The sequence below is a fragment of the Bufo gargarizans genome, chromosome 8 (genome assembly GCF_014858855.1).
Source record: "Bufo gargarizans isolate SCDJY-AF-19 chromosome 8, ASM1485885v1, whole genome shotgun sequence".
Taxonomy (NCBI): domain Eukaryota; kingdom Metazoa; phylum Chordata; class Amphibia; order Anura; family Bufonidae; genus Bufo; species Bufo gargarizans.
This window is the reverse complement of record NC_058087.1, coordinates 69,228,647-69,241,733: the sequence shown is the minus strand read 5'-3', so window position 1 is coordinate 69,241,733 and position 13,087 is coordinate 69,228,647. Positions and strand designations below refer to the sequence as shown.

At 43.2% G+C, this 13,087-nt stretch overlaps 1 protein-coding gene across 1 annotated transcript in view; it reads right to left on the bottom strand.

The window, feature by feature from the left end:
* The window catches only part of LOC122945020 (potassium voltage-gated channel subfamily H member 8-like), a 687,640-nt gene that overhangs the window by 281,584 nt on the left and 392,969 nt on the right, over positions 1 to 13,087 (bottom strand). Inside the window, exon 3 of the mRNA XM_044303816.1 lies at positions 6,201 to 6,293. Coding sequence (XP_044159751.1) covers positions 6,201 to 6,293 — 93 coding nt within the window. The remainder of the gene's footprint in view (positions 1 to 6,200; positions 6,294 to 13,087) is intronic.

Sequence of the window (13,087 nt, the reverse complement as noted above, 5' to 3'; positions counted from 1 at the left end):
CTGCCATCTCCGCCCTATGTCACCTTGCCACTTTGTGGTATCCTCCTGTTGTTGCTGCCATCTCAACACTATGTCACCTTGCCACTTTGTGGTATCCTCCTGCTGCTGCTGCCATCTCCACACTATGTCACCTTGCCACTTTGTGGTATCCTCCTGCTGCTGTTATCTCCAAATTATGTCACCTTCACACTCTATGGTCTCCTGATGCTGCTGTGGCCTTCTCCACACTGTCACCTTGCCATTCTGTGGTATCCTCCTGCTGCTGCTGCTACTGCCATCTCCACACTATGTCCCCTTGCCACTCTGTGGTATCCTCCTGCTGCTGCCATATCCACACTATGTCACCTTGCCAATCTGTTGTATCCCGATGATGCTGCTGCCATCTCTACACTATGTCACCTTGCCACTCTGTGGTATCCTCCAGATGCTGCTGCCATCTCCACACTATGTCACCTTACCCCTTTGTGGTATCCTCCTGCTGCTGCTGCTGCTGCTACTGCCATCTTCACACTATTTCACCTTGCTACTATGTGGTACCCTGATGCTGCTTCCGTATTCACACTATGTCACCTTGTCACTCTGTGGTATCCTGATGCTGCTGCTACTGACATCTCCACACTATGTCACCTTGCCACTTTGTGGTATCCTTCCTGATGCTTCTGTTGCTACTGCCATCTTCCCACTATGTCACCTTTCCACTCTGTGGTATTATCCCGCTGCTGTTGCCATCTCCACACTATGTCATTGTGCCACTCTGTGGTATCTTGATGCTGCTTCCCCCTCATCAATATTTCAAAGGTCCACTCTGTGGACTTCTCATGCTGTTCCCACCCTCCCCACTTCATGACTGGGCCACTATTTTGCCTTTCAGGCTGGCTGACATCATGATTTATTTGACCTTTCTTCTGCAATTTCAGAAGGAAGGAAAAATGAAACACACAATGGATCCTGTCTGTGTAGCAGATATAAGGCCTGTATGGTCCCATCAGAATTGGCTAATGATTTAGTAGCCAAAAGCAGTAGGTAGAAAACACAGACGACATGCAAATATTCCATTCACATGTCATCTCTGTTTTACATCCACTCCTGTTTTTTTTTTTTTTTTTTGGGCATTAGCAAAACTGATGTATTATTGAGCAAATGCTAACCGAGTGAAGGTCGGATGCTCCACAGACAGGATCCATTTTTTTGTGGGTTATTGTTCTGACAGATTAAAGGAAGGGCAAATAAATCAGTGATGTCAACATAAACTTACTGCTGACACCCTCTCCACTCTGTCCGGGGGGCTCTACTTGTATACACGTTTAATAGAACAGGTTCTGTGGCAGGGGCATACATAAAAATGATTGGGCCCCATAGCAGAAATCTGAATTAGGCCCCCTAACTCTGCCCGCTACCCACGCCTAGCCCACAACACTACCTGCCCTGGCCGCCCCCCCCCCCCCCCCCCCCGCTTGCAAATAAATAAAGAAATAAAATTTATAAATAACCTAATGCAACAGTTAGGGGTAAATTATATTTTTACTTAGCAAGGAATGTAGATAATAGACACGTGGCACTCACCAGGGTCAATGCTTCATGGATGCTTTATTTGCTGGTAAGCGAGATAGCATGGGGTGCACAGGCTGGGGAGCGGACAGTCCCAGGCTGGGGAGCGGACAGGCCTAACCACACCTGGGCCTGTCCGCTCCCCAGCCTGTGCACCCCACGCTATCTTGCTTACCAGCAAATAAAGCATCCATGAAGCATCGACCCTGGTGAGTGCTGTGTCCATATTATCTACATTCCTTACTTTGTACTACTTTCATCAAGCTGCGCACCACAGCATCTGGGTCCCCCGATACAGCCGCAAGTCCAGGAGTTCCGGATCGCAGGAGGTGGGAGTGTCTTCTATACAGGAGCAGTGCCGCTGTATTTCCTTACTTACCTCCTCACCATATATTTTTACTTAACCAACTTTGTTGCAGTAACTAAAAAAAAATAAGTATTTTTCAGTATTTATTGAAAAGTACAGTTGGCCTTGCAAAAAATGTGCCCTAACTTAGAGCAATACACCTAACTACAAAAAAGTTAGAGGGTTCAGAATATTGCTATAAAAAGAAAAAATATATTTTCAAATTATTATTTTTTTCAGTATTAAAACTCTAGAAAAACTATACATATGTGGTATCGCTATAATCATAGTGAACTGGAATATAAAAGTAACAGGTCACTTTTACCGCATAGGAAATGGGGTAAAAAAAAACAAAAAAAAAACATAAAACTGTGGTGGAATGTTATTTTTTTTCTAATTCCATCCCATTTGGAATTCTTTCTCTGCTTCCCACCACACTTTATACAACCGTATATTAGAAAGTGCATCTTGTCCTAGAAAAAACAAGCCCTCATATGGCTATGTGAATAGAAAAATTTAAAAGTTATGGCTTTGGGAGGGCGATTACATTTTCTAAGGCCCCTTTCACACGGGCGAGAATTCCGTGTGGGTGCAATGCGTGAGGTGAACGCATTGCTCCCGCACTAAATCCGGACCCATTCACTCTAAGGGGGCTGTGCACATGAGCGGTGATTTTCACGCATCACTTGTGCGTTGCGTGAAAATCGCAGCATGCTCTATATTGTGGGTTTTTCATACAACGCAGGCCCCATAGAAGTGAATGAGGCTGCGTGAAAATTGCAAGCATCCGCAAGCAAGTGCAGATGCGGTGCGATTTTCACGCATGGTTGCTAGGTGACGATCGGGATGGGGGCCCGATCTTTATTATTTTCCTTTATAAAATTGTTATAAGGGAAAATAATACCATTCTTAATACAGAATGCTAAGTAAATTAGGGATAGAGGGGTTAAAAAAATAACAGTGGGGGAGGGGGGCCTAAGAAGAGGGGAAACAGGGCCCGTCGGAGCGGTATAATACATAAATAACTGCAGAAATTATAGGGGGCAGGGCCTTACATGTACTCTAGGCCCCCCTCTGCCACGGGCCCCATAGCAGTTGCGTGGTATGCTGCTATTGGCGGTGCGCCACTGTTCTGTAATGAAGGAAATTGTGGAGTCCGCACACCTTATATGTAATGGATGCTCGCGGAGGACTTCAGTCACGTAATAGGTAGATAATCCACGGCACAATGTCTTTTGTTTGCAAATTTATTTTGGACACAGAAATTCAAATGATTTCAATATATGACTGATCGCGCCATTATTAGAACATGCACATCATATAATTTTAGGCCACAGCCGGCTGCACTTATGCAGCCCCAAACCATGACACTTCCACCATCCATGCTAGACTGTAGGCAAGAGAAACTTGCCTTTCCACTCCTCATAAAGATAAAGAAGGAACGATAAAAGGATAAAAAATTGAAAGAGATCCAAGTCTCAGAATTTTAGCACTAATGTAGAGAAATTGGAAGGTAGGTAAAGTAAGGAGGACAAAAGACTGGTTAGAAGGCACCAAGGTCATAAAAAAGAACATAGCAGTCAGCCCATAGCAGTCAGCCCCCAGAATAAAAGGACCATATGCCATGGTCCTTTTATTCTGACTGCTATGTTCTTTTTTATGACCTTGGTGCCTTCTAACCACTCTTTTGTCCTCCTTACTTTACCTACCTTCCACTTTCTCTACATTAGTGCTAAAATTCTGAGACTTGGATCTCTTTCCATTTTTTATCCTTTCATCGTTCCTTCTTTATCTTTATGATCTGTCAATGATATGCAATGCTCATCGCCTTGAAAAGATAGTAAAACAGAATATCTCATGTTTATACTTTTCACAGATCCCTTGAGAAAGGTCTTGATAGGACCGAAACGTTTGGATACATTATGGCCTAAAATTATATGATGTGCATGTTCTAATAATGGCGCGATCAGTCATATATTCACATCATTAGAATTTTTGTGTTCAAAATAAATTTGCAAACAAAAGACATTGGTGCGCCACTGTTCTGTGGACATCTATGTGGAATCAGCTGGCGACAGTGTAAAAGTAGTGCGCTTCTTCTTGACGCTAACATCGACCTGTAAAGCTGAGTTCTTACTTTAGTATTTTGGTCAGTTTTGGACCCGTGACTGCCCTAATAAGTGAAGAGTGCAGTGATTCTAAGAACGACGCCTGCGTGTTACATACGGACTCAAAAGTATTATTTCACTACCAAAGCAGATTCCCAATGCATGTTACTACAAGGCATAGTGTTCTACACCACTAAAAAGGCTCTCAGCAGCCAGGAAATAGCAGTTTTTAATGTAATTCGGCGCGAATATATTCGGATCGAACCTAATTTTTCCAAAAAATTCTGCGAACCGGTGAATCGAAGTTCTCTCATCCATAGTTACAAGTTCTCAGGTGTGAATGGGGATCATGTATGTTAAATTTGGTGTTATCGCTCTCACACTCTCTCATACTGGTGACTGTAAGTTCAACATGGCACCTCATGGCAAAGAACTCTCTGAGGATCTGAAAAAAAGAATTGTTTCTCTACAATAATATGGCCTTGGACTTTAAGAAGATTGCCAACACCCTGGAACTGAGCTTCAGCACGGTGGCCAGGACCATACAGTGGTTTAACAAGACAGGTTCCATTCAGAACAGGCCTCATCATGGTTGACCAAAGAAGTTGAGTGCAGATGCTCAGCACCATATCCAGAGGTTGTCTTTTCAAAATAGATGTATGAGTGCTGCCAGCATTGCTGCAGAAGTTAAAGGGGTGGGGGGGTCAGCCTGAAAGTGCTCAGACCATATGCCGCACACTGCATCAAATTGTTCGGCATGGCTGTCATCCCAGAAGGAAGCCTCTTCTAAAAATGATGCACAAGAAAGCCTGCTTGCTGAAGACAAGCAGCCTAAGGACATGGATTTCTGAAACTATGTCCTGTGGTCTGATGAGACCAAGATAAACTTATTTGGTTCAGATGGTATCAAGCGTTGTGGCGGCAGCCAGGTGAGGAGTGGAAAGGCAAGTTTCTCTTGCCTACAGTCTAGCATGGTGGTGGAAGTGTCATGGTTTGGGGCTGCATAAGTGCAGCCAGCTGTGGGGAGCTACAGTTCATTGAGGGAACCATGAATGCCAACATGTACTGTGACATACTGAAACAGAGCATGATTTCATCCCTTCGGAAACGACTCCAAACACACCTTCAAAACAACCACTGCCTTGCTTAAGAAACTAAGGGTAAAGGTGCTGGACTGGCCAAGCATGTCTCCAGACCTAAACCCTATTGATCATCTGTGGGGCATCCTCAATCGGAAGGTGGAAGATCGTAAGGTCTCTAACATCCACCAGCTCCGGGATGTCATCATGGAGGAGTGGAAGAGGATTCCAGTGGCAATCTGTGAAGCTCTAGTGAACTCCATGCCCAAGATAGTTAAGGCAGTGCTGGCAAATAATGGTAGCCACAGAAAATATTAACACTTTGGACACTAATTTGGGCATTTTCACATAGGGGTGTACTCACTTTTCTTACCAGCAGTTTAGATATTAATGGCTGTGTGTTGAGTTATTTTGAGGGCACACCAAATTTACACTGTTATACAAGCTGTGCACAGACTACTTTACATTTTATCAAAGTGTCATATCTTCAGTGTTGTATCATGAAAAGTTATAATAAAACTTATGTGAGATACTGTAAGTAGTTCTAAAATGGAGGAGACATTTATTAGGGCTGCCACCATTTGACAACCTAAATTCAGTTTAGTTTTTCAAACAGTTGGCAATGGAGTTGATAGAATTTAATGTAATCTAGAGCAGAGAATATTTATGATTATCAGGCTCCTAAAAAAACGAGAAGTTATTATTTGCGGTATTTTGGTGTCAAATTTACATTACTCTTTGGTTTGTGTTGCTAAGCCAAATTTATAAAGGTGAGCTAGCTTTTATTAAATGTGGTGCTTGTGAGAAGTGGTTTTACAACTGTCGACCACAGGGATTTAAAAATTTGCCCGTTTTAAATAACAAAACAATATTCTAATCTCTAATCTTGACCAACTTTACATTCCAGTTCTGAAAGTGGCGAGGCGCACCAAATGTCGCACAAAATGTAGCACTCAACATCTCTTGTGACATTTTTACACCACAAAACAGGAATAGCAGATTTGATAACTGACCCCATCAGTACTTTTTATAGTCACAAGGTAAACACATGAGTTTATTTCATCTTCTTTCCTCACCTGTGGGATTGTTGCCATCTGAGGAGAATGCAGTTCTTAGTGCCTGAGATGTCTTTATGAGAAGCCAGGAAAAGAACCACTTCACTTTTCTCATTTTTAATAGGAACAATATCAAGGAGACACCAGAATGATCCACCTGCAAAAGAAATGAAAGACATCAGCACTCTTTTACATTTAGAAAATGACACAAACAATTTAGACAGATTTTCTAGAAGAAAGGACCCTTACATACACAGGGGTTTAAAGATGTAATGTTGCAACTTTTTGCATTTTTACAACTTACGGTATATATTGTAATAACGTTATGTTGTTTTCTGTTGATTTGCAGACTATGGACACCTCAGTTATTTTTTTTAACTTAAATGCATGCAGTTTTCAGCTGAAAAGCATTTTTGAAATTTGGTTTTATTCAAAAAATAATTCATGAATGGTTTTCCACGTAATACACGGACAGATTTGGTCCACCAAAGTAGAAGCCACTGATACTTGGCTGTCCACTTTTTAACCATAGAGGGGGTCAAAAGCATGGAATTCCCCTTAATGATGTGTATATGCACTGTTATTGGCACATGGACAGGGGTTGCCCTAGTAGGACATCCGCTAAAATAGCTTAGCCATTCCAGAGTGCCTATTGGTCCATATTTTCAATAGTGGACATACCATTCACTTAGTATTTGTGTAGTTATTATTACTATAAGTTCAAAACATTCTGCCCTCAGTTTGACTTGTCAGCTTTATTGCCATCATTGTTTGTATGTCTTTATTTTTATTTCAGACTCGGACGGGCAATCTTCCCTACTGATCTGCCTGGCCCACCTAGTTTTCTGTACAGTAAAATAGCTTTTGAAGCAAAGTTGCACAAATCACAGCAAAACCATAGTGATTTTGCTGTGATTAAAGGATACCCGTAGTAGAGATAACATAGTTGTGCACGAATTGCTGTAGAAGTTTTGCCAGAATTTGAGCAAAATTGCAGCAAAAATGCAACTAAAGTGGTTGTGGGAAATTCAGTCACATGGAAAAGGTTCTGCACCAGCACCACAGAGGTGGAGGAGGGCTCAACCTGGAAGTAGTTGGTGGAGAAGGAGCGCACAGCTCATAAGAAGATGGCACAGACAAGAAAAAGGTGGAGGAGGTCACCAGAACAATAGGGTCTATTCTGTGAAATTAGGAGAAGGGGTGACCATGGTGAGCAGTATGTCAGAGGGTCACAATGCAGACTACTGTATGAAAAGGGGGGCATGGAGAGCAGTGTGTGAAGAAGGAAGTGGGGACTATGAGGATCAGCATGTGAGAAAGAGGGAGGACAGTGGGGAGCAGTATGTGACAAGAGAAAACCTGAAAGTAGTAAGTGTGAGAATGAAGGGGACGTGGTGAGGGGTCTTGTTAGTGATGTGGGGGTGCATGTTTGAATGGTAAGCTGAGAATGCTTAGTGGTGTTTATGTAGTGTACATATGTGTAATGTAGTGTTTATAGTGTCTGTATGTGAGCTCTGTGAGTGGTAAATAGAGGAGTCTGAGATCTCATTTTCTTTATTTGGTCTGATCGAAGGTCTGAATAAGGAAAATATGCCATAGTGTGTTGTGCTCTGCTATTTTTCAGTGATGGTAGAGGTTGATATTGTACATAGGCTGGCAGGGTTTTTCTAATATAAAAGTATCTAATATGATATTATTGGAATTGCTCTTTTTACCTTTTCAATGTACTCCAAGAATAACCCTGTGGAAGGTCATGGACCTGACAGAGGCTGAAGTCTGTCAGCACAACATCACTACAGCCTTTGTCAAAATGCATTGACTAAATAGAGGCTGCTATAAATTACATTTGCATTCTGCTGGTGATACTTACCGATCAAGTACATTTGTTTGCAGCCTTGTACATTATTTGTGGATGTTGTAAAGTTAGCAATTCTAATAACAGTATTCTATTATGTAATTCCTTAATATAATTTTAATTCAAAACTGAAGTTCAACGTCCTTAAGGGGAAAATTTACTGAAAAAAAAAAAAAAAGATTCACAAACTGCTGAGCTGTGTGAATTGCTGATATTCAAACCTGTACCTAAAGAGATGTATTTTTGGCTAATAAACATTTTTTTTAAAAAAAATGTAAATTGATTTAATTGAAGTTTTTTTTTTAACAGTTTGGCATCTGCAGCTTTTATGTATCACAAAACATAGCAAGCTACAGAATGACGTTCACAGTTATATCCTATCAGAGAGCTTATCTGAATACTCAATCTCTAGAAACTCCTGCTTCCTCCTAAGCAGTCATCCTGTGTGGAAGGCTCGGTTAGAGGCCTCTGTCACAGAATCTGCAAAATTAAGGACAAAATAGAGCAGCATGCTACTCCATTTAGTCAGATGAAATGCCAGACTCCAGAACAGAAACCTGACGGGCACCATTATAGTCTATGGCGTACATCCAGCGCCGTTTATGGCAGTTATGTGTAGGACCTAGCAACTCCGTTAGGACCTTTATTGTTCTGCTTCTATAATGAAGAACAATGCTGACATGAACAACTATGATTACGTTCTTCAGATTTGGTTGGTAAACCCAATTCTGAAAATGATTTGTAGAAAAAAATAAAACATTTCAGTAAAAATAAATGCCTAAAGGTATCCACGTACTGTCCCATTTACTTTGTGCAATGACTCAAATTCTACATCAGATGGCTGCATATGTTCATCTGATATAAACCCATTATAGATGGTTTGGATTTGAAGTAAAGAATGAGAAGAAAGCAGCCAACAGGTGCTATGCATATATGGAAACTCTATTAAGACCTGGAAATGCATCCAAGATGGCTGCCTCATTTGTTTGAGAAAATGCAAAAATTTGGAAAATTCCTTCTCTATGTAGATGTGACCTGTACAGTATTCTTTTATTCTGGTAAATGTACTTCAGTATACATGGATATTTCTATCATGTGCAGTATCGTCAAAAGTAAGGGGCTCATTTAATAACCTGTTTACACCATTTTTGGTGTCGAAAATGGCTTATATCTACGCTAGCAAGCTGGTGTAGATTTAAGTCTGTCTTACAGCCTGCTGGAGGAAGCGCCAAAGTTTTGCAGAGGCCCGTACCTCCATATAACTTAGCTTTTTTCTCCAGCAGTACAGAGAGACTTAAGATCGGTGTGGAAAACGCCAGTCTTAATAAATGAGCCCCTAAGTCTCTGTTCAAAATGGAAGCCACAACGCTTTGCCAGATCTGTTGCACGATGGATCCCAAAGGTACCTGACTGTACCCTATCGACTTATAATGGGATCCATTGAGATTGTGTTGTAGCTTATGTCAACTTCAACAGCATGAATAGTGCTGCATGTTGCACTATTCATGTCATCAAATCAATGGAGACCCTAAAGACAACATACCCTGGCACTGAGCTGTGTTGGTTTTCTATGTGAAGATGTAACATTGATAGACATTTCTATGCATTGTAAATACAAAATCAGCCGACAAATAGTTATATAGTACATTATTTTCAATTCCAGCACTTCACAACGAAGAACCAGAAAATATAACTGGAGGGAGACACAATGTATGTGGATTCAATCATTAGTCATAAGCATTTCAATTTAATCAAACTTCTAGAACTCTGGCTATTTCATAGCACCCCAATCAATCTCACTAATGTATTTTGGCCAGAGCAAAACCAGTTTCTATAATTTAGTGTTCTTTTAGCTATGAAATTAGGGAGGTTTTTAGAAAATCATTACATTTCATGCTCTCTCTTGACAGTTACAGCTGTTGGATATATTTGTAAAATTGATACAACGATTGTCACATTCCATTACTTTTTCAGGCAAATTTCATAACTGCACCAACGTCTGAAATACAATTATGTACTACTGTAATTTGTCAGCTAGAAAAGCATAAAAACCCTAATTTATAGGAAATGTATAAGGGTATTTTCACACTAGCGTTATTCTTTTCCGGCATTGAGTTCCGTCCTAAGGGCTCAATCCTTATGCATTCTGAATGGAAAGCATTCCGTTCAGTATGCATCAGTTGTTTTCTCCGTCCAAAATTCCGGAATGCAGGATCCGGCATTAATTTCCATTGAAATGTATTAGTGCCGGATGCTGCATTAAAGTTGCCGCATTGACGGATCCGGTCTTCCAGTCTGCGCATGCGCAGACCTTTAAAAGTGTGAAAATAATAAATACCGGATCCGTTTTTTCCAGATGACACTGGAGAGACGGATCCGGTATTCCAATGCATTTGTCATACTGATCCGCATCCAGATCCGTCTACAAATGATATCCGCTTGCATACGGATTTCCAGATCTGGCAGGCAGTTCCGCCAACGGAACTGCCTGCCGGATCCTCACAACGCAAGTGTGAAAGTACCCTTAGTTATAAACAGTTAATACAATTTCAAGATGTATCATCCATTATTTAATTTATTAATGGTCCTGTGAAAGGAATGAAAAAGAAAGTAATAGTTATTTTAGATGTCATTACATTTTAGACGAAAATCCCCACAAAAAGGAAAAAATAAGGATTAATCATCATGTATCTACCTCGCTCTTTCCTATTGTATGTTCTTCATCTAGTTGTGTGCATTACATTACATTAACATTTATGTCAATATTAATATAGGCTTTCACCGTTGCATTTAAAGGGGTTCTACAGTTATTTTAAACTGAAGATCTATCCTCTACATAGATCATCATAGATCATCAGCATATGATTGGCGGGGGTCCGAAACCTGGGACCCCCGCCGATCAGCTGTTTAACCCCTTAGGGACCCATGACGTATCGGTACGGCATGTTTCCCGAATCCTTAAGGACCCATGACGTACCGGTACGTCATGGCTTTAATTCGTGATTCCGGCGCTGCGGGGGTTAATCGGAACGGGATGCCGGCTGAAATCATTCAGCCGGCATCCCGTAACAACGCAGGGGGGGGTCATTTGACCCCCCCGTATAGACGATCGCAGAAAACCGCAGGTCCATTCAGACCTGCGGTTTTCTGCGTTTCAGGTCCATTCGGGTGTGCTGTGACCCGATGAACCGGAAAAAGACTGCGATCGGTGGCGTAATTTTACACCACCAATCGCAGTCCGAGGATTTGAGGAGGCGGTGCTGGCCCTGGTGCTGAACACTGCTGTCCAGGGTGCTGATTGGTGCAGGGGAGAGAGGCGCGAGATTCAAACTTCCTGCGCTCCTCTCTCCCCTCCTCTTCCTGTCCAGCACCCTGACCGTGCAGCATCGTCCAGCACCAGCTCCTGTGTCCCCCTAATCGGCATCCATCACCCTCCTGCACCCATCGCCACTCAGGTAGGTTAGGGTCAGTGATGGAGAGGCACCATTAGGAAGGGAAAGAAGGGAAAAGTTAGTTAGGAAAAAAAAAAGAACTTTTACACAAAACTTTTTTGATCCATCTATCAGACCCCAGAGCCCCCCCTGCCACTTGCCCCCCCCCTACCAGCCCCCCACCACCACCAGCCCCCCCCTTCCCCCCCACCCATCCCCCCACCAGCCCTCCCCCAGCCCCCCCCCTCACCACTAGCCCCCTTACCACCACTTTTTTTTTATTTTTCTGCGTTCGCTGACTGGTCGGCACTTTAGCGTCCGTCCACTGTTAGCGCATCGCCCGCCCCACCGCTGATCAGCGTTGTACCGCTGATCAGCAACTTTGAACTTTTTTTTTTTTTTTTTTCTAACACTTGCCCCTTTATTTTCCTTTTTTTAGTACGCGAACACCCGTTGCCCCCACACACACGCACATATAATAAAGGTTTCCACACACGCACACCTACACGCACACACACACACCCATGGCCCGCCACTGGTGAATTTGATGGTGGAGCAGACGAATCTGTACGCCCAACAGTTCGTCGCTCAAAACCCAGGCTCATTTTTGGCTAGACCCGGTGGCTGGACGCCGGTCAGTGCAGCCGAAATGAGGACATTTTGGGGCCTCGTGCTGCATATGGGTCTAGTCCAAAAACCCAGTGTCAGGCAATACTGGAGTGGGGACGTCCTATACCAGACCCCACTGTACAGTATGGTCATGACACGTCCCCGGTTTGAGGCCATCCGGAAATGTCTGCATTATTCCGATAATGCAGCATGTCCACCCCGAGGTGATCCTGCCTATGACCGGCTGTATAAGATACGGCCGGTCATCGATCACTTTGGGGCCACATTTCAGCAGGCCTACGTACCTGGAAGGGAGGTCGCGGTTGATGAGTCTCTCGTTGCGTTCAAGGGGAGACTCAGTTTCCGCCAATACATTCCCACAAAGCGGGCGAGGTATGGCGTGAAGCTATACAAAATTTGTGAGAGTACCTCAGGGTACACTTACAAATTTCGTGTGTACGAGGGGCGAGATTCCCGTATTCAACCCCCAGAATGTCCCCCCACTCTGGGTGTTAGCGGGAAACTCGTGTGGGACCTTATGCACCCACTGCTGGATAAGGGTTACCACTTGTACGTGGATAACTTTTATACCAGCATTCCCTTGTTCAGGTCCCTTGCCGCCAGATCCACGTTCGCTTGTGGGACCGTGCGGAAAAATCAGCGCGGCCTCCCTGCCCACCCCCTCCAGGTACCTATCCCCAGGGGTGAGACCCGTGCACTTACCAGTGGAAACCTGTTGCTGGTCAGGTATAAGGACAAGAGGGATGTCCTTATGCTGTCCACAATCCACGGTAACAGCACCACCCCAGTCTCTGTGCGAGGTACCACGGCAACGGTCCTCAAGCCCGATTGTATCGTCGACTACAATCGGTATATGGGAGGAGTTGATCTCTCTGATCAAGTCCTCACGCCATATAATGCCATGCGCAAAACCCGGGCATGGTACAAAAAAGTTACGGTCTACATGGTGCAGGTTGCCATGTACAACTCTTTTGTACTATCCCGAAGCGCTGGCAGCACAGGGACATTCCTCCAATTCTATGAGGCAGTCCTCAA